Source organism: Pelophylax lessonae, assembly GCF_965119305.1.
Source record: "Pelophylax lessonae genome assembly, chromosome: 2".
Lineage (NCBI taxonomy): Eukaryota > Metazoa > Chordata > Amphibia > Anura > Ranidae > Pelophylax > Pelophylax lessonae.
In genome coordinates, this window is record NC_138769.1 from 111,457,022 (window position 1) to 111,479,415 (window position 22,394).

Below are 22,394 nucleotides of genomic sequence, written 5' to 3' on the forward strand. Positions count from 1 at the left end.
ATAAATACCAAGAGATTGTTCTACTTGTGTGAAAAATAGATGAAAATTTCATAAAGGTACAGTGTTGCATGACAACGCAATTGTCATTCAAAGTGTTACAGCGCTAAAGGCTGAAAACTGGCCTGGCCAGGAATGGGTTGAATATGCCCAAAATTAAATCAGTTAAGGACTATATGTGGACACAGACTCATTGTTTAAGTGTGATTTTTTAAAGATTTATTAAGAATTCACTTTAAATACCTTGCTACGTTCAATTTATGGACTGTGCCTCATAAAAACAAAGAGGCGTTTTGTATATTGGAATATGAAACCTGACTTTATTCATGAAATATCGAAAACATGCATAGTGCAACTTCTGAATCTGTATATTGATGGGAATTGACATGGCTACAAGCAGGGCCAGATAATGCACAAGGCAGCCTAGGCAGCCTTGGGTCCAGTGGGTGTCCGGGGGCCTGATATTATCAACTGGCTTTTCGATGTCCAGCAAAAGAGATTAGCGTGATTGACATCCTACCTAATCGCTTCTCCTTGCCTAGCACAGGGCTCTGCAGGCTTCTCTGTTAGTGCTTCCAGCTAATGCATATAAAATGGGAATCACCATCTTTTTATTCTACACGTCATATTTTATTCTACACGTCAAAATGTAATGTTTTGTGGTCTTGAGTAAAAGTTTACCATCATAATATAGATTTTCATATGAGTGTAAAAAATAAAAAAAACTGGTCCAGAAGAAAAGGATTACAGTTGGAAGCAACCAGTAGTGCAGTTACAATATTCTCCTCTTTTCTATGCACCAAATCTGTTCAGTAGCTCACTCTGACAGTCCAAAGAAGTGAAAATAAAGTAGAGCCCTGTAAATGTGGCAGATACAGTAGAAAAACCTACAGTCTGTTAGTGTAAAAGGGAGAGTTACAAAAGGTATAAACGCTTACAAATTATTAGAGTATAAGGGAAGACACAGAGGATGAAACAGTGTAGAATCTATTTGAGCATAAGGGGATATAGAATGTAGAAGAGTTTACAATATTTTAGGAAGGATATAATGGAGTTCCATGCACACTGAGCCCCCTTAGCAGCCAGCTTGCTGAGAGAGTACTCCAAGGAGAGGAGGAGCCGACAGCACCAGCAGGGAACTCCAGAACAGGAGGTAAAAGATTGCTCTGTGCAACACCATTGCACAGAGCAGGTAAGTGTAGCGCTTACTTCCGTAGGAGCCACTGGATTTGTGGAGTCGTTCCCCACACACAGCCAGGCAACAGGAATTTTCACACTTTCCTTGCAGGCTCACTAAACAATCTAGGAGTTTTGGTTTTGTTTTTAGGTGATAACTTGGATAGAGAATAGGGATACATGGGATGTCCAGAAGTGAAGAACTTGAATAAATTCTTGAAGATTTATCTGCTAAGAACTGGCTTCAAAAGTGCTGCCCACCCATCGGAATGATGATTCAGCAGGAATAACATCAAAAAAAGGTTCCAACTTATAATACAGGTGCTGCACTTTGCAGGAATGTCAAAGCCCCTGGCTACTACTGTCCCAAGCTATAGATAGATAGATGTGAGGGTGCTTCTGGCTGCTTTGCACTGGCTCTAAGCTATCCCCTGGTCCCAGACATGTAAAATGTTGCAGCCTTACTGTCTTCTCTGTACAGGCTTGAGGTAAATTGAAACGGATGTTACTCACTCAGACCCTTTTAGTATTTCCTGGAATCCAAGAGGCTGCTGCATGGGCATACTGCTAAACAGGCTGGGTCTTGCTTTCAGGATGGCTTCAGCTAAGCCTAGCTGAGACTGGTAAAGAGTGTGAGGTTTCCAGTTGCTCCTTCTCTCTTCCTTCGCTCTGGCCTTCCTCCTGCCCAGAGGCAGAGCCCCCCAGCACAGGGGTCCTCTCCAGATGACTGTATCCTGGACTCTCCTCTCCTGGCTGCCAGGCTTCTCACTATTTATTGGTAGTCCCCCCACCTATTGAGCCTTGCCTCCTCAGGAATTTTTGGGAGCTCCATAAATTGTCAGGCTGCAGGCCTCTGTTCCTCCAACCTCTAAGTTGTAGAACTATCCAGTGAGTTCCAGAAGCCAGAGAGAGTTAACCGAACCACAGCCTTAAACACCGCATAGTCTAAAATTAAAACATGAACCCCTGCTCCTCTGCCTTTAGAGGAGCCCAACTAAATATACCAACACTTAGTAACACTCAGAGTGCTACATAAGTATAACTTCTTTTTTATTATAAGTAAAAAAACTTTACCTTTAATATTACTTTTAATTACAGACGCTTACCATTACAGCTTTTTCATGCTTCCCCTCAATCCTAAGCCAGCCTTACATGGTTCCCTGCTGAACCAACCACGATTCAAACCATCTATGGGCAGGCTAATTGTACCCAAATTGATCCATTGATCGACCTGGGTACAGCTAGCATGTTGGGTTTTCAGCATGCGATTATTTCCTGCTAGCAATAATTGCTGTGTTCTCCCAGCTGGGGTGGCCCCCCTTCGGGGAGAACACAATAGCTCTATGCATCAGTATTACCTATAGGCTCCATGCAACTGATATTTTCTCCAATACTGACTTATCGTGTCTTCTTCTGCACTGTTTCTATGTATGGAGATAGCCATCTTGGTAGTGGCACGTTTTTGCTTCCTCATCCTAATGACAGACGTAGGAATAATTCGGAAGCAGTGAGAGTAGTGAGTAAAGCCCAGAAAAAAACAAAGCAGAATCAAGAGACCATTTGCTCTGCATATTATCAGGAACAGGTTTCTCTTCCACAAACAGTGGTGGCATCCCCAAATCTCCATTTGAATCTTGAGAGACTAGCAGTCAGAGGCACAGAGTCATAGATCTTACAATGCAGATATTCAATATATTGGTATGAGGTTAAAGGTAACCTGTGCCCAGACTACTCAAAAAAAGGTATGTACCTTTAAGTGATAATAAAGCCTTGTTTTTTTTTCTTTTTATTAAAAAAACATGTTATACTTACTTGCTCTGTACAGTTGGTTTTGCACAAAGCAGCCCAGATCCTCCTCTTCTCAGGTCCTTCGCTGATGCTCCTGGCCCCTCCCTCATGCCCTTACAGCAAGCAGCTTGCTGTGGGGGCACCTAACCAGGTGCACTTCGAACCCGCGGCTCTGTGTGTGAATAGATAAGCTCAGCCCTGCTCCCTCCGTCTCCTGATTGGCTCACTGGCTGTGATTGGCAGCAGCAGGAGCCAATGGCTCCCATTGCTGCCAAAAGCCAATCAGGAGTGCGAGTCCCCAGAAAAACAAGGCTCTCGTAGACATTGTTAGATTGAGAAGGGCCTCAGGTAAGTATTAGGGGGGGGGGCGGCTGCTGCACGCAGGTTTTATACCTTTATACATAGGATGCATGAAGGTAAAAAACCTTGTGCCTTAACAAACACTTTAAAAAAAAAACTGAAAGCACTTTGAAATGAACCCTTATTCAACATTAGATATTCTGGAACCCTCAATAGAGGGACTCCCCTATGGCTTTTGTCATATATACAGTAGCCTTTCAATATTCTTACTCTCCCTCCCCCTCTCTTTTCCTACTAATTTTCTCTTTTTCTTTCTTCTTTCTGTACTCTACTTTTGAGTTTCTCTTCACCTGCAAAGAGTATTTCATACTCTTTCTCACCAGCATAGAACTTTTTAAGTAATGATGATGACCATGAGACATTTTAAAAACATTTTTATTCCATGTAAACTTACTAACCATAAAATGATCAACACGTAATTTCAAAAAGGCCTAAGCCATTTCTGGAAAATCTTTAAAAAAAAAAACCCACTGAAAATGAAAACAAGCCCCCATCCACATCTGTAGCTATAGGCATTGTGGAGAAATTCATCCTAAGAGTTCACAATAGAGACACTGAAGCTTTTTTCCTGTTATTTTGTTTTTGCATCTGAGTCTTGACACCCTTCCAGTCCTCTAATGTAAACAAATGAAACTTACATTCAATGTCTTTATTGTAATCTTTGTGCATTAAAGCAGAAACTCACTCTCCCGTTTCTTCTTCTGCCCATCCTCCCTAAGGCCCCTTGCACATGGGGAAATTGTGGTATAGTGCACCCCTCCTGGCATTTTAGTGCATTCAGGAGGGACAGGTGCCTGCAGCCTTTCAAATTCTATGATAGGCTGCGAATGGATGGGGCTGAATGCTGTACCAAGTGGTACTCGCATTTAGGGCCCCATGCATTCAGGGACAAAGGTCTGGAATGCAGAAAACTCCTGTGTTATGCTGGGTTCCTGCCCAAAAAAGCCAGTGTTGTCCTGCTGTAATCCACTGTTTAGGTGTCTTACTTAGCCTGTGTTCTTCTCCGCCATCTTAGATTTTCTCAATTGGTTGTCCATTCTAGGTTCAGGCAGCCTGGCCTCTGATGACATGTGATACGGCTACTAATGATACAAAATGTGATACAAAAGTACTATTAATAATGCAATAATGCTGGGAAGGATGAATGGGGGTAATGTTCTGCTTTGATTACTTCACACTACAAGCAGCCAGAGAGCTTAGCGATCCCTTGCTTTAAAGCTCTTTTATTGCTTTTTATTAATATGCATATAATGTAGCCTGATACAAGTTCACTTTAAGGCACAGAAATGCCATGCCTGCTAATTTTGCAGGAGGAATTTAGGTCAAAATGAAGATTTTTCAAGGTATTGCTTATTCACAATCAATATTTTTAGATGTTCCATACAGGATAACAATTTGTCACTTCTTTGAGTTATGATCCACTTTAAAGGAAATGTAAAAGATCCACTTTAATGACTTACCTAACGTCAGAGTGACAATGAACAGATTTAAAGGGATTCTAAAGGATTTAAAAAAAAAATAACAAACATGTTATACTTAGCTGCTCTATGCAATGGTTTTGCATAGGGAAGGCCCAATCCTCCTCTCCCCCACGAGTGCCCCCATAGCAAGCCGCTTGTTTTGGAGCAATCTCAGACACACTCGCTCCTGAATTGTGCTATGTGTGTCCATTGACCCACAACCCCACAGTTCTGCCCACCTCCCTCTCTCTCCTGACTGGCTCTGACTGACAGCTTCAGGAGCCAATGCCTCTCTGTGAGGAGAGAGAGAGTCGAGGGAGCCGCTGCAGTTGGGCCATATGCATGCGCACAGGGTGTGCCAGGTGTGACTGGGAACGCCTTAATCATCCCATTTGGTGTGGATTGCCCCTGCTGCCTGGGCTGTAAATATGTAATTTACAGGCCCATTCCATTTCTGATCGGTACCGATAATTCACTGGGAATTTAAAAAAAAATAAAAAATGTGTAAAATATAATCTAAAAAAAAAAAAAAACTACTGACACCATTCACTGCCCTACTGACACCAATCTCTGCCCTACTGACACATCCACTGTTGTACTGACTGACACCATCCACTATCCTACTGACACCATATGTGTCAAAATATATATATAGATATATATATATATATAATGCTGTATACACAAAATGTATTTGTAAGTGTGTATATATCTATATATATCTATATATATATATATATATATATATATATATATATATATATTTACACAGTATCTCCCAAAGGTGAGTACACCCCTCACATTTTAGTAAATATTTTTATTATATCTTTTCATGTGACAACACTAAAGAAAAGACACTTTGCTACAATGTAAAGTAGTGAGTGTACAGCTTGTATAAGCTTGACCCACAAATGCTCAATAGGGTTTGGATCTGGAGACATGCTTGGTCAGTCCATCACCTTTACCCTCAGCTTCTTTAGCAAGGCAATGGTCATCTTGCATGTGTGTAGTTGGGGTCGTTCTCATGTTGTAATACTGCCCTGTGGCCCAGTCTCCGAAGGGAGAGGATCATGCTCTGCTTCAGTATGTCACAGTACATGTTGGCATTCATGGTTCCCTCAATGAACTGTAGCTCCCCAGTGCCGGCAGCACTCATGCAGCCCCAGACCATGGCACTCCCACCACCATGCTTGACTGTAGGCAAGACACACTTGTCTTTGTACTCCTAACCTGGTTGCCGCCACACACGCTTAACACCATCTGAACCAAATCCGTTTATCTTGGTCTCATGTGGACTTTCTTGTGCATCATCTTTAGAAGAGGCTTCCTTCTAAGACAACAGTCATGCGGACCAATTTGATGCAGTGTGCGGCGTATGGTCTGAGCACTGATAGGCTGACCCCCCCACCCCTTCAACCTCTGCAGCAATGCTGGCAGCACTCATACATCTATTTACCAAAGACAACCTCTGGATATGAGCATGTGCACTCAATCTCTTTAGTCGACCATGACGAGGCCTGTTCTGAGTAGAACCTGTCCTGTCAAACCGCTGTATGGTCTTGGCCACTGTGCTGCAGCTCAGTTTCAGGGTCTTGGCAATCTTCTTATAGCCTAGGCCATCTTTATGTAGAGCAATCATTTTTTTTTTTTTCAGATCATTAGAGAGTTCTTTGCCATGAGGTGTCATGTTGAACTTCCAGTGACCAGTATGAAAGAGTGAGAGGGATAACACCAAATTGAACAAACCTGCTCCCCATTCACACCTGAGACCTTATAACACTAACGAGTCACATGACAGCGGGGAGAGAAAATGGCTAATTGTGCCCAATTTGAACATTTTTACTTAGGGGTGTACTCACTTTTGTTGCCAGCGGTTTAGACATTAATGGCTGTGTGTTGAGTTATTTTGAGGGGGACAGCAAATTTACACTGTTATACAAGCTGTACACTCACTACTTTACATTGTAGCAAAGTGTCATTTCTTCAGTGTTGTCACCTGAAAAGATATAATAAAATATTTACAAAAATGTGAGGGGTGTACTCGCTTTTGTGAGATACTGTGTATATACCATATATATATATATATATATATATATATATATATATATATATACGGTATATACACAGACCTGTGTTTGAGCTTTGGGATGCACACCCTAATGCAATAAGCTGTACACACTTATGAGTTGGGCACATTGCTGGATTGAGATCGGGCTCAGGTAAATATAAGGGGGCCGAGGGAAGCTGAAGACAGATTTTTTTTTTTTTTTTTTTAAATGCATTAGGGGAAAACATTTTTTTACCTTTATAACCACTTTAAGGCAACTAGTCACAATATAGATGGGTCTCTATTATGGATTTCATCTTATATGCTCTTAACAGCTTTACCTTGTACAAATAATGCATATTGCAAAGGTGCAAAGTGGTAATTTTGACACTTTTGTATTGTTTGGAATACAACATGACATAAGCCTGATATCCCCATTACCTAACTGACAGTAGTCCATCACCCTCTGCTTGCTACCCACAGAGTCATCCTGCTTTCACCCATTCACCCATAAATTATTGCATTATCCAAGTGAACCTAAATATTCAATCTTCTGTACAACCACAGATATATATGTATATATATGGTTCTGTTTAGGGGTTCCTCTTCAGTCAAGAAAAAAATCCAAATTCCAATTTAAAGGGGAGTAATATCTTCAAAGCCCGCATTGTCCACTCCTTCATTAATATGTATGTTTTCGCTATGAGTTCCATTTTCAATTGTTTCTGCAGGTTTCATCTTGTCTTCAGATTCATCAGGTTCTTCAGCTTCAGCTACTTTTTTCTTTCTGTAAAAAATTGCAAATAAATCTTTTACTCAAACACATTTACAAATAAAATGCATCAAGTAAATTGATATCTATCTATCTATCTATCTATCTATCTATCTATCTATCTATCTATCTATCTATCTATCTATCTATCTATCTATCTATCTGTCTATCTGTCTATCTGTCTATCTGTCTATCTGTCTATCTGTCTATCTATCTATCTATCTATCTATCTATCTATCTATCTATCTATCTATCTATCTATCTATCTATCTATCTATCTATCTATCTATCTATCTATCTATCTATCTATCTATCTGTGTTGGGGTTACTCAAAAAATGTAACTAGTTACTAGTTACCTCTGTAAATTGTAACGAGATTACTTTACTAGTTACTGCATTTGAAAAGTAACTTCACTACTTATTCCTTTACTCCCCTCTTTCTTAATTGACCGTGTAGAAGAAGATACATGGCACTCTTTCTGCATAGAGTTTATTGTATAAACACAGGCTTTGGGAAACATGAGAACAAAACCTGAAAAAAACAGAATAAAACATAAAGTGCAACAAAAAGTCATAAACTTCATCCCTCTCTATTCTTCGAAATAACGATTGTATCGCACGGCTTGGGTAACGCAGGAAAGCGCGTTCCTATAGCCTAGTAAAGTAGTGAAGTTACCTCCTATAGCCTAGTAAAGTAGTGTAGTTACCAATATTAGTATTGTAACTAGTTACGTTACTTCGTTACCAAAAAAAGTTATGCAGTTACTGTAATCCGTTACTTTGTAACTCGTTACCCCCAACACTGCTATCTATCTATCTATCTATCTATCTATCTATCTATCTATCTATCTATCTATCTATCTATCTATCTATCTATCTATCTATCTATCTATCTATCTATCTATCTATCTATCTATCTATCTATCTATCTTTCTATCTTTCTATCTATCATGCATACAGCTATGGTGTAGGAACATGGAATAATATAGGAACCTAGTCAAAGGAGAACTCCTTAACCACTTGCCGACCGCCGAAAGTATATATACCGGTACGTCACTAGCCTGTGAGCCAATAGGGGGCGTGCGCGCCGCTGGAGGCGCGCTCCCGCCCCCGCTCGTTCACGGACACCTCCGCGCGAGTGACCGGCGGACCCGATGTCCACCGGTCACTCGCGATCGTCGGTTACAAAGGGAGAAAGGCAGGCGGCTAATGTAAACACAGCCGCCTGTGATTCTCCCTTGTGTAATAGCAGAGATCAAATGGTCCTGCTATGTGGGACCGTTGATCTCTGCTGTTACATGAACAGCCACATCCCTGCACAGTTAGAAACACGCCCTTAGGGACACAATTAACCCCTCCTTCTCCAATAAAGTTAACCCCTTCCCTGCCAGTGTCATTTTTACAGTAACAGTGCATATGTATAGCACTGATTACTGTAGTAATGTCACTGGTACCCCCAAAAGTGTCAAAAATGTCAGTCAAGGGTCCGATCTGTCCGCCACAATGTCGCAGTCCCGCAAAAAAAATCGGTGATCGCCGCCATTACTCGTTAAAAAAAAAAACAACAAAAATGACAAAAATCGTTCCCGTAGTTAGTAAACGCAATAACTTTTGCGCAAACCAATCAAAATACGCTTATTGCGATTTTTTTTACCAAACATATGTAGCAGAAAAAAAATTGGCCAAAAATGTTAAAAAATTTTGATTTTTACATTTTTTTTGGGGAATTTCATATAAAAAATTTGAAAAATATTGTTATTTTTTCAAAATTGTCGCTCTTTTTTTGTTTATAGCGCATGATCAAAAAATCGCACAGGTGATCAAATACCACCAAAAGAAAGCTCTGTTTGTGGGAAAAAAAGGACGTCAATTTTATTTGGGTACAGCGTCGCACAAACAATAGTAGTGCAGGCTACTCACATTACAGTCGATAGAACAAAGCAGGTAGTGTCACAAACCGCCGATGCGGTGCAATCCGAAGCTTCCGGTCACGGCCGAAGACCGGAAGTGACGTCGGTACGGCTTACCCTGACGCGTTGCGCTACGAACACCCGTAGCTTTCTCAAAGGGGGAGCCTTTGAGAAAGCTACGGGTGTTCGTAGCGCAACGCGTCAGGGTAAGCCGTACCGACGTCACTTCCGGTCTTCGGCCGTGACCGGAAGCTTCGGATTGCACCGCATCGGCGGTTTGTGACACTACCTGCTTTGTTCTATCGACTGTAATGTGAGTAGCCTGCACTACTATTGTTTGTGAATAAATATTACCCTACGTTTCTGCACCATGAGAGCCTCTCTTTTTAAGTTACCAACACAGGGATTAAGGCAGTTCTGAGCTTCCTATGCTGCGATATCTCCATTATTGTATCCATTGCTGCTGGAGCACGCTGGGTTGTTAGCGAACAAGCTGAAAAGGGTTGCCAGGATTGTTATATCGAACGCTCAATCTGAGTGTTGTGGAGGTGAGCGGCCACTGCACTCGGTGTCTGGATTGTATGCTCACTGGGATACACTCACCTTGCTGTGTTTGAAGAGCACCTTTCACTTTTTTGAGTTGATTGGAAAGATCACCATATATAGAAAGATTTTTTTTTTTTTTTTTTTTTTTTTTTGGCACACTGCACTTTATTTACTTCATTTGGGACTGCTATCATGAATACTTGTTAAATTAATATACGCACTTTATGGACTATTGAAGCACTTTAGCTTAATATTGCTATATTTAGTTGTTTTACTTTTGTCACTGTCACTCATTTTCTACACTTTTATGAATTGGATTGATTTGTTTGTATAGAGTCGCACATGAGTTTGGTTTACTTGAACAGTCACTCAGCATTGCATCGTTGATTGGATTTATTTTGTATACATTTACATATTCTATTATCACTCTATATATTCAGCATTTTTGAACACACTTTTACTGACACATTTATTAATTTGATCACCATTCAATATTCTTTTAAGGCACGTCTTTTCTACATACATTTATATTAGATCTAGTGGTCCCCCTGTTAAAAAAGCTGAGCGCTGATCTTTATATTTTTTAATTACGTTGTGATTAGTGGTGACACTATCAGAATCAGCTGCTGGCTTGGAGGAGTTCCACATCTATTTTTCAGATTGGGAAGATCCATTTGATCGCTTACCTCAAAATCGCGCATAAGTTTATTATTCCAGAGCTTCACCTCATTCGCTAAGCTCTGGGGCAAATTCCCTTGCAAAGTGGAAATTCCCCTACATCATGAACAGCTTATTTGGCTTTAGTAAATCAACCTCAATGACAAAATGTAATATTTCCGGAAGGTATGGGATCTATGGATCTAATGACTCTTGGTGGGACCTCAGAGAGAACAGATTCTGCTATGCAGGACACCTCCCCTATTTAAAACATTTCTCACACAAAAACCATTCTGAAAACACACTGGAAGAAAACAAATCCTATATTATCAAACTCATACTTATGCTTAAACAGGAACTAAGCCTTACCTTTCAATTAAATTTTAAATCCCTATGGCTCAGTTCACATATATGTGAATCGGATGTATTGAACCGCATCCGATTTGCATTGCTTGGACCAGAACGGCTTTCAATGGAGACGGTTCATATATTTGTGGTTCAGTTGTGGTGCAAATTGAAAAAGGGTCCTGTGCATTTTTCAGTCAGGTTAAGGTGCAATTTCAGTGTCAAATTCGCACCTGAATGGCACCTGAACTGCAAAATGGAAACCTCACTGAATTCTGCACCGAAACTGGACCCGTATATATGTGAAGCCAGGCTAACACTTGTACCTGTAAAAAATATAAGAAAAACATACATACTAGTCCGTCGTTGTCTTCCTTGCAGGCAAAGTTCTCCCTTCACCATTCTGCTCTCAGGCCACCATCTTGAATTGAGATTTGGCGCATGTGCAGACATATCGTGGGTGAGAGACCCATGATGTGTCTGAGCATGCGGCAAATCTTCCCTGCATGTGCAGAAACGGCTCAGGTCTCTGCCAGTAATGGGATAGAGACCCCATAGTGTGTCTGAGCCTCTCCTGGGATGTGTGACTTAGTCAGGGCCAGCCTTTGGGGTGTGCGAGCTATGCGGCTGCACAGGGCGCCATGGGCAACAGGGGCGCCGTGCGGCCATCACAGCTCACAGCCAGGGCCGGTACAAGGGGTGGGCGGAAGGGGAAGATCAATTTATTGTAGGAACGGAGTGCTGGCACTGGCAGTGTGCTGCCAAAAGTTTACTCTGCAAAAAGTTTGTGGCTTCCGCCGGCCGCCCTACAATGCCTGCAATGATGTGCCTGCAACCGCCACAACCCTGGGACCCGGGTTTCACTTCTCTGTCAGGCGGAGCCGCGGAGTAATCTCTGTCGGATAGGCACTTCTGAGTCCCGGCGAGACGTGACGTCACTTAGAGGCCGGCTGGGAGGTGGGCTGGGAGAGTACCATAGAGAGCAGCCGGGCAGTGAGTGCGACTTAGAGGAGAAAGCAACCCGGCAGCCAATCTAAAAAGTAAGCAGAGGGGCATCTACTGATTATTCAGCTAACTGGAGGGGGGGGGGGGGGTTTGAGGGGTGAGGTTAATTATTTACCAATGGTATTTAAAATATGCAGCATGAAGGCGATTAATGCATTAGTGACCATTGTTAGTTAATTAACCCCTTTATGCTGCAGCATGTATGGGGTTTATCAATGCTGACACCACTGCCACTAATGTAGCACAAAGGGGTTATTTAACTGACACTGGTCACTAACGCATTAATCACTTTCATGCTGCATATTTCAAATACCATTGATATTAAACCTCTTCATGCCCACGCTATAGCCGAAAGACGGCTACAGCGCGGGCCTAAATTGCCGGGAGGGCGTCCATTTATGTCCTCCCATGCATGAGCTGTCTGCACGCTCCCTGCAGGGTGCGTGTGGCTCGCTCTATGATCAGCAAGTCCTGGCCATTTACCACCGTGATCGCTGATCACGTGATGTAAACACAGCGGGTAATCGGCTTTTTTTTTTCTCACGCTAAAAGCATGAGGAGAAAAAAAAAGCCAATCACCGGCTGCCTGTCAGAGGGACATCGGTCCTGAGAATCTCCTGTACCATGCCCACAGCACTGCATCTTCTGTACTATGCCCGCAGCATTGCCTCTCCTGTACCATGCCCACAGCACTGCATCTTCTGTACTATGCCCGCAGCATTGCCTCTCCTGTACCATGCCCGCAGCACTGCATCTATTGTACTATGCCCGCAGCATTGCCTCTCCTGTACCATGCCTACAGCCCTGCACGTACCATGCCCACAGCCCTGCATCATGCCTGCAGCCCTGCATCTCCTACACCATGCCTGCAATTCCTGCATCTCCTGCACCATGCCCGCAGCCCCCTGCATCTCCTGCACCATGCCCGCAGCCCCTGCATCTCCTGCACCATGCCCGCAGCCCCTGCATCTCCTGCACCATCCCCGCAGCCCCTGCATCTCTCTCTTATTTGTTACAAATATTTTTTTCATCTTTGTGTATGTTTAGGTGACCAAGGGGCGAGGAGTGAGGATGGGGGGGGGGGGCGCCACAAAATTAGCTTGCACAGGGCGTCTGAACACCTAAGGCCCAGCCTGGACTTAGTAATACCAAGTGGTAATGCATTAAAACTCGTACATATGCAGTCAGACTGCAAAGTCTTTGCCATATCACTGACAGAGACCGAAGCCATTTCTGCCACTGTTAATTTTGGCAGCAAATTTCAATTTAGTTTTAGTCTTAGTCTTAGGACTAAAATGGCATTTTAGTTTTAGTCCTATTTTAGTCTTCTGCAAGTGTTTTAGTTTTAGTCCTATTTAGTCGACTAAAACTCCAGTATATTTTAGTCGACTAAAACGCCCTACATTTTAGTCGACTAAAACTCATTTTAGTCATCTATAATCGAATGGGTGTAGTTCAATTGTAATTTGTAATGCATTATTTAAGCATTTCTCTACAATTTCCAAACTCATTATATACTACTGCTGGTCCTGGAGTGAAAAATCTAATGTGTTATTATTTATGCTTTGAGCATGCACCAGTGTTAATTTTTGGCAGCAAATTTCGATTTAGTTTTAGTTATAGTCTTTTGACTAAAATGCCATTTTAGTTTTAATCGTATTTTAGTCTTAAGACTAAAATGCCATTTTAGTTTTAGTCGTATTTTAGTCATCTGAATTGTGTTAGTCGACGAAAACGTTTTAGTCGGTTTTAGTCGACGAAATTAACACTGATTTCTGCGCATGCATAGGGTCTGAATATGGCATCTTCACCTAGGCAAAGATTCAGGACACAAAAGAAAGAAAATAAAAACAAAAAATTTCCTTTTTATATACAAAAAAAAAAGAAAATAAATATTCAGTTGTGTAAGGGGGCTACAAGAGAGGAAAGGATCTTAAAGAAAGGAGTGAAAGTCGGCTTAAATGTCTTTTAGAATGAAATGACATGTTAGCACATAAAAGCTACTTACTAGCACCAACTTTGTATTTCCTAGAACATATATTGCTCTTATCAGGGCTTATTTTCTCAGAGAATAGGTGCAGGAACTCCCCCCTTGTTTCTGCACCCTACCCACCTCCAAGCACCGTCCCTTGGTTTCACCCCCTACCCACCTCCCAGTACTACCCCAAGTATAATTTTATGGTGCTAAAAAATCTGTATGGAATTTGTTCTTGTCTAATAACAAGAATAGAAGTAAAATAGATTCCCTGGAGCCAGGAACAATGGCCCCTTCACACCAATAGACCCCCCCCAGCAACAATGAACCCCACCCTAACAACAACATATGCCACCAAGCAACAATAGATCCCCCCCAACAACATTAGCTCCCCCACACAATAATAGACACCCCCCCCCACACACACACACACAGCAACAACAGATCACCCACAACAAAATGCCACCCCCCCCCCCAGTAACAAAAGATCCACCCCAGCAACATTAGATCCCCAGAAGCAACAACTGATCTCCCAGCAGCCAGCAACAATAGACCTCTCCCTCTATAGTAGATCCCGACCAGCAACAATATATCCCCACCAGCAACAATAGACCCTAACATAAAAACAGATCCCCACCAGTGAACATAGATCTCCCAGCAGCCAGCATCAATAGATCCTCCAGCACACCCCTTTCTATTATATACATTTAGTGATGGGGCCCTGCGTCCCCGCTGAAAAAAGCCTTGGCTCTTATAAATAAATACTTTATGTTTACAAATTTTTTTCGGAATCTCCTGAAATTCAATAAAAGTTATTGCAACAGAAAGCGCAAACAAATCCATGTGTTGGTAGGTGAGTAGCTTTTGAAGGTAATATTAAGTTGGCAAATAATAATGGCAAATAAATCAGCGGAATGAATTTCTTGGTAAATCTGAAGTGAATGTGTCATTTGACTCCTCATAAACAGACTCTAAAGTAAAGCTTCAATATCGTCATTATTTTGCCTTGAACCTTGTACAAATTGTTCAGAAAGACGTTGTTCCATGTGCACTGCACATAAGCTTCATTTTGAAATCACTAGATAAGAAAGTCAAAGATCAGGAATAATGCATATCTCAGGTGTTTATGACACAGTTAGTGGTAATTCCTACACTCAGAAATCATTAACCCTAATAACATTTTATTGTGTTTTCTGAACTTGGAATTGGTGTGTGTCACTGAAAGAAATTATGATGACCTATAGCTATTAAACGGCAATTATGCACCCAGCATTACTTTTTTTTTTGCTTTAGTGAATTACAAGAGTAAAAAATTATTTATCACTAGAAACAAACTCTCTCACTTCTCAGAACAATACCCTATACTGATTAAGAATAATGAATAGACTAAAGATTTAAATCTGTGGTTACAAAAAATACTGTTTACACAAGCTCATAGAGGTTACTAGATCCAATCAAAATGTTTGATGCGCTGTTAGAGATGTCGCGAACATAAAATTTTCCATTCGCGAGCGGCGAACGCGAACTTCCGTAAATGTTCGCGAACCGGGCGAACCGACATAGACTTCAGTAGGCAGGCAAATTTTAAAACCCACAGGGACTCTTTCTGGCCACAATAGTAATGGAAAAGTTGTTTAAAGGGGACTAACACCTGGACTGTGGCATGGCGGAGGGGGCTCCATGGCAAAACTCCCATGGAAAATTACGTAGTTGACGCAGAGTCGGGTTTTAATCCATAAAGGGCAAAATCACCTAACATTCCTAAATTGTTTGGAATAACGTGCTTTAAAACATCCAGTGTGTGTATATGATCAGGTATGATGTTGTATCGGTCAAGTAGTGTAAGGGTTACGCCCGCTTGACAGTGACAGACCAAACTCTGACAGTCCAAACTCCCCGTTTAACGCACCGCAAACAGTCCATTTTCACAACCGCAAACTCCCCATTTGCACAAGATTGGATACCAAGCTAGCCATGTCCTGTTCCTTGTCCTCACTGATGTCATTGAAGGTCTCTTCCTCCACCCAGCCACGTACAACACTAAGGGTCCCCGAAAGGTGACAACAAGCCCCCCTGGGATGCCTGCTGTGGTTGGTCTTCCACCTCCTCAAAGCCACCTTCCTCCTCTGACTCCTCTTCTTCAGACTCCTCTCTTTGCGTTGCCACTGGTCCAGAAATCGACGACGACAAGTCTGCTTCTGGTGGTGATGGTGACCACAACTCTTCCTCTTCATGCTCATCTACGGCCTGATCCAGCACTCTTCGCAGGGCACGCTCCAGAAAAAACGCATATGGGATGAGGTAGATGATGTTGCCTTGGGTTTGACTGACCAGGTTTGTCACCTCCGCAAAAGGACGCATGAGCCTACAGCCATTGTGCATGAGCGTTCAGTAACGCGGCCAAAAACTTCCAGCTCCGCAGAGGCTGTCCTCTTTTTTTTTAATTAAAATTTAAAAAATCTGTTCTTACCTGTTTAATCTCTGTTTTGTCCCCTATCAGGGGCCGGTGTATGGAATAGATTTTAGGAACCGGAAGATGGAAAAAGATGGTTGGTCGGTCCTCTTACTTCCAATTTGGGGCACTGCGTGTGCACCGTGCAATGTACTGTGCCATCTTATACGAGTGGTGTGTTAAGTAGTACTATTCTTATCAGTTTAATCCCTGTTATGTCCCCTATCAGGGGATGTGTATCATATAGATTTTAGGAACCGGGAGATGGAAAAAGATGGTTGGTTGGTCCTCTTACTTCCAATTTAGGGCACTGCGCGTGCGCCGTGCAATGTACTGTGCCATCCTATATGAGTGGTGTGTTAAATAGTACTATTTTTATCAGTTTAATCCCTTGTTACGTCCCCTATCAGGGGCCAGTGTATGGAATAGATTTTAGGAACCGGGAGATGGAAAAAGATGTTTGGTCGGTCCTCTTACTTCCAATCTGGGGCACTGCGCGTGCGCCGTGCAATGTACTGTGCCATCCTATATGAGTGGTGTGTTAAGTAGTACTATTCTTATCAGTTTAATCCCTGTTACATCCCCTATCAGGGGATGTGTATTGAATAGATTTTAGACAACCGCAAAGAGTTGTCAATAGTTGACATAAATTTTATTCCTCTATGCGGCAATCTTGATGTAGTGATGACTGTGCTCGTGCGCACGTTTGGAAGATTGCAGGCGATGGCGGTTTTTGAAAGCCTATGGTCGTGCTGAGGTATTTCAGTGACAGTTAAGTGACCCAGAAAACAATGATTCTGCAGTGTGGGCCCATTGTTGGCCTAGTAGGCTTTAATGATCGCCCCTGGGGAGCTGGGGGGGTGCAGTTGATGTGGAGCAAGAGGCAGTAGCAGAAGAGGACTCAGCCGAGGAGGTTAGCGAAGAGGATGGAATAGGAGGAGTAGAGGAGGTGGCAGCAGGCCTGCCTGCAAGTTGTGGCGGTGTCACCAATTCCTCTGCATCCCACATGACATCCAAGGACACATCGTCATCATCAACCGCTTCACTTGTATTTGACAACTCAGCAAAGGAAGCAGCAGCGGGTACAACATCATCATCATCACACCGTACATCCATGTGTGTAATGCTGCCTGACTGAGACATATCCCTGTTATCTACATCCTCTGGCACTAATGGTTGCGCATCACTCATTTCTTCTAACTGATGTGTAAATAACTCCTCTGACAGATCAAGTGAAGCGGCTGTGGTGCTAGTGTTGGTGGTGGCGGCGGGCAGGCGAGTGGTAACTTGAGAGGTTCCCGAAGCTGAGCTGGAGGAGGATGGTGCGTCAAGGTTCTGAGCGGAAACCGTAGAAGATTGGGTGTTCTGTGTAAGCCAGCCAACTGTGTCCTCAGAATTTTTCGAGTTCAGGGTATGTGACCTCTGAACACTGGGCATTATTCTAGGGCCAAAGGAAATCACAGCACTACGACCATGACGGCCCCTGCGGGGTGGCCTGCCTCGGCCTGTCATTTGTTTTTAGATTAGTGGTACTATGCGTTCAAGGTACTGTGCCACCCTATATGAGTGGTAGGCAGTGGGCACAGTACAGTCTGTGGACCTGACACTCACTGGCAGGCAACTGCAATTATATTATAGAAGAAAAATTAAATTAATGTTTTATCTGCAAGGTGCTGTGCCACCCTATATGGGTGGTGTGCAGTGGGCACAGTACAGTCTGTGGACCTGACACTCACTGGCAGGCAACTGCAATTATTTTACAGAGGAAAAATGTAATGCATTTTTTATCTGCAAGGTGCTGTGCCACCCTATATGAGTGGTGGGCAGTGGGCACAGTACAGTCTGTGGGCCTGACACTCACTGGCAGGCAACTGCAATTATATTACAGAGGAAAAATTTAATGAATTTTTTATCTGCAAGGTGCTGTGCCACCCTATATGAATGGTGGGCAGTGGGCACAGTACAGTCTGTGGGCCTGAAACTCACTGGCAGGCAACTGCAATTATATTACAGAGGAAAAATTAAATTAATTTTTTATCTGCAAGGTACTGTGCCACCCTATATGAGTGGTGGGCAGTGAGCACAGTACAGTCTGTGGGCCTAACACTCACTGGCAGGAAACTGCAATTATATTACAGAGGAAAAATTTAATTAATTTTTTATCTGCAAGGTGCTGTGCCACCCTATATGAGTGGTGGGCAGTGGGCACAGTACAGTCTGTGGGCCTGACACTCACTGGCAGGCAACTGCAATTATATTACAGAGGAAAAATTTAATTAATTTTTTATCTGCAAGGGTGCTGTGCCACCCTATATGAGTGGTGGGCAGTGGGCACAGTACAGTCTGTGGGCCTGACACTCACTGGCAGGCAACTGCAATTATATTACAGAGGAAAAATTAAATTAATTTTTTATCTGCAAGGTGCTGTGCCACCCTATATGAGTGGTGCGCAGTGGGCACAGTACAGTCTGTGGACCTGACACTCACTGGCAGGCTCCAAACAAAATGTTGTAAATGAACCACCTTTCTCCTGTGCTCAGAAAAACGAGGCTTCCCCAACTGCTTTTCCGACTGGACTATATAAATGGCATCTCGGATGGCTTAGGTCTTGCTGCCCTCAAGGACTGGGGAAGTCCAACAATACTGCAAACAAAAACACAAGAAAAATGGCGCACCGACCTAGCGCATTATCCTCAATACAGGCTTTATTAGTTGAAACATAAAAATGGCTACTCACAAACGTAGGTGAAAATCAATCACATCAAACTCATGCACTTGAGTATCAGAAGTAGTCCATACAGATGTTCATAGTCTCATTAGGATGACGGCTGACACGTTTCGAGGCATAAGCCTCTTCCTCAGAGCCACTCACTGGCAGGCAACTGCAATTATATTACAGAGTAAAAATTGTATTAATTTTTTATCTGCAAGGGGCTGTGCCACCCTATATGAGTGGTGGGCAGTGGGCACAGTACAGCCTGTGGGCCTGACACACACTGGCAGGCAACTGCAATTATATTACAGAGAAAAAAATGTAATTACTTTTTTATCTGCAAGATACTGTCCCACCATATATGAGTGGTGTGCGGGGTTCGCCGGGAACTGTTCGCCGGCGAATAGTTTGGGGCATCTCTATGCACTGTATGCTGTATGTAAAAATTGAGGCAGAGGCGGTGATTGTATCATGGGCTGGATAGCTGCTCCATCCTTAATAAATTGAAAACCAAAGGTGTCTCCCATGGGACTTTGTTGCAGCAATAGGAATCAAACAAAGAACGTTTTTATTTCATAAAAATAGAAAATGTTTTTTGTACAATGGGTTAAAAATATACAACCCATATCCTGATCTAGTAATAAATATCATCTCATGCTTGTCTCACATGAAGCAGAGATAGCAAATACTTATTGTATTAATTGCACATCCACCAAAATATTACAACACGTTTCAACTATGTATAGTCTTCTTCAGGGGGCAAGGAGGTGGGAGAAATCCTAGAAAGGTAGAGAAAGCATAACAGCGAATATATAAATTCCACTGAATTACCGACTAACCGTAACCGTGCACTATTAATAATAACAGATGAGACTCATATAAATAAATAAGCCAGATATAAAGACCAACAGAAGCTATTAGGGTTCCTGCATGGAGGTGGGCTCAAGGACCCACAGGGGATCAGTGGTGATGTATGTAAAAGGTAAGTGTCTACTCCTAGCATCTGTAGGAAGCATAATAAAATTCCACTAGCATTTGTAAATGCATAACCCATTCTTCAAATTGATGTTGATTCCTGGCGACCACATTGATAGTGTTTCTCCGGAATTATCTTCTATTTGGGTCTTAAAGAAGATCTATCTTTGGAATTTTTATTTTAGAGTTCTGTCCACTATGGGACAATATTTGTATAGTATGTTGTTCCATATTTCTATGTGCTTTCTAACCCTAGTTATGAATACCAACCTTCCCCCTCCTTTCCTGCTGCTGAATCAAAGCTTTAGCTTGTCTCAGTTTTTAACACTTTCCTGAGACAAGCAATGGCAAGAGGAATGCAGAGACTGACAGATCGCCCCGCCCTCTGCATACCTCTTGCTATTACTTGTGTCAGGAAAGTGTTTGCAACTGAGACCAACTGCAGCTATTATTCAGGTGCCTCTATTGTAGCTGGTGTTGTTAGATCGGCTGCAGCAGGGGAGGAGAGGGTCAGGTTGGTACTCTACTCATAACTAAATTTAGAAAGCACTTTGAAACATGGAACTACATGTGCTTTGTCACATAGTGGACAGAACTGTAAAAAAAAAAAATCTAATGATAGATCTTTGAGAAATATGTTATCGCCAACATTTCATATTCATGAAATGTGGCTGTTGTACCATGTACTTGTATTATAAATTATCCTGTTCTCTTTGTTTTGCTTCATTTGTGGGAGATTCTTGGGGATCCTGCCAGTCCCCTTGCTTTCCTATTTCAAACTGACCATGCTAGGCAGGAGAGCACATCCATCTCAGCGTAGTCAGCTTTCTGGCTGTGCTGGGAGCTCAGCCTGCCTCTTCTCCAAAGATCAGACTTGTGCTGCCATGTCCCTCCTGCACAGCAATTATCCCTACCAAGGCTCTTATGCAGCTGAGAACAGAGACTATGTGATAATTTATAAAAAGGGAAAAAAGGGTATATATATATATATATATATATATATATATATATATATATATATATATATATATATATGTATATATACACATAAATGTTTTGCCTTGCCCTGGGATTCACATATACTTTAGATATTCACAATACCAAGTAAAGTTTCTCTGACTGTATCCATCCAGCTTGTCATGCTTTCTAAGCATAATTTTATTTTCTAGTGAGTTGATTTCTCTTATAACACATCCAAATTAAGCCAGCTTTGTCATCTGGGCTTCAAGAATAAGGCTGGGGTTGATTTTATGAATAATCAAATTGTTTGTATTCCTTGCTCTCCATAACTGGGTTGAGGTTTGCTGCTACTATGGGTTTAGGGCCAACCCTGTGTGTGTGATGATCACTGTTATGGCAAATTTATGGTGAATTATTTGTTACGCTGATTTTTTTGTACCCATAATGCACTGCCTGGCCTTTGAACATAGGGCAACTGGATTAAAAGGAAGGAAAATTGGAGGTTTATTATGTCCAAGCCCCTCACAGATACAGAATACTTTAATAATCCCAAAGGGAAATCGGGAAATTGTTGTGACACAGACACACTTAACAAAGACAACACAAGATCACAACAATGGACAAAACAAGATACAAAGACACAACAAAATTACCAATAACAGCCATTAGCACTAAGTAAAACAAATTCAAACTACACTACAAATAAAACCACCTATACAATTAAAATACAACCTAGAATAAATAACACAGATTTACTGTAAATAACATAAAATCAAACTACCAAATGCAAATAATACACCACTTTCTCTAACATTATCCCAAATGATAATTAACATAACACCAACATACTATAAAAACAACATAAAATCCTGATCATAAACCAGAATTAAATCTTCACCTTCAGCCCTCACAGAGAAGAATTACTGCATATAACTCTATGTGTCGTTCTATAGTGCATCGTGGTTGTAACAATCTGTCATTATAAAAAGAGTGCCTTTCCCGCAGCCTTTAGGCAGTGTGTGCTATGGAAATTTAGGAAGAGCTGACATTCTGTGCTGGAAGAAGTTACTATACAGTGCTTTACTGTGCTCTGTTAACCGCTTGCCGACTGCTCACAGTATATTTACTGCGGCAGTCAGCCCCTCACAGGCAGAGCGACGTACGTCTACGTCGCTAGCCTGTGAGGCTCTGGGGAGCGAGCGCGCGCCACCGGAGGCGCGCTCCCGCGCGGTCACGGATCCCCCCGCACGTGTGAC

General features: G+C 42.2%; 1 protein-coding gene across 1 annotated transcript in view; it reads right to left on the reverse strand.

Moving 5' to 3' along the window:
- Positions 1-7,440: 7,440 nt before the first annotated feature.
- The window catches only part of CLTRN (collectrin, amino acid transport regulator), a 100,406-nt gene continuing 85,452 nt past the window's right edge, over positions 7,441-22,394 (reverse strand). The window contains exon 6 of the mRNA XM_082247240.1: positions 7,441-7,615. Within this exon, the coding sequence (XP_082103366.1) occupies positions 7,465-7,615 (151 nt within the window). The 3' untranslated portion in view covers positions 7,441-7,464. The remainder of the gene's footprint in view (positions 7,616-22,394) is intronic.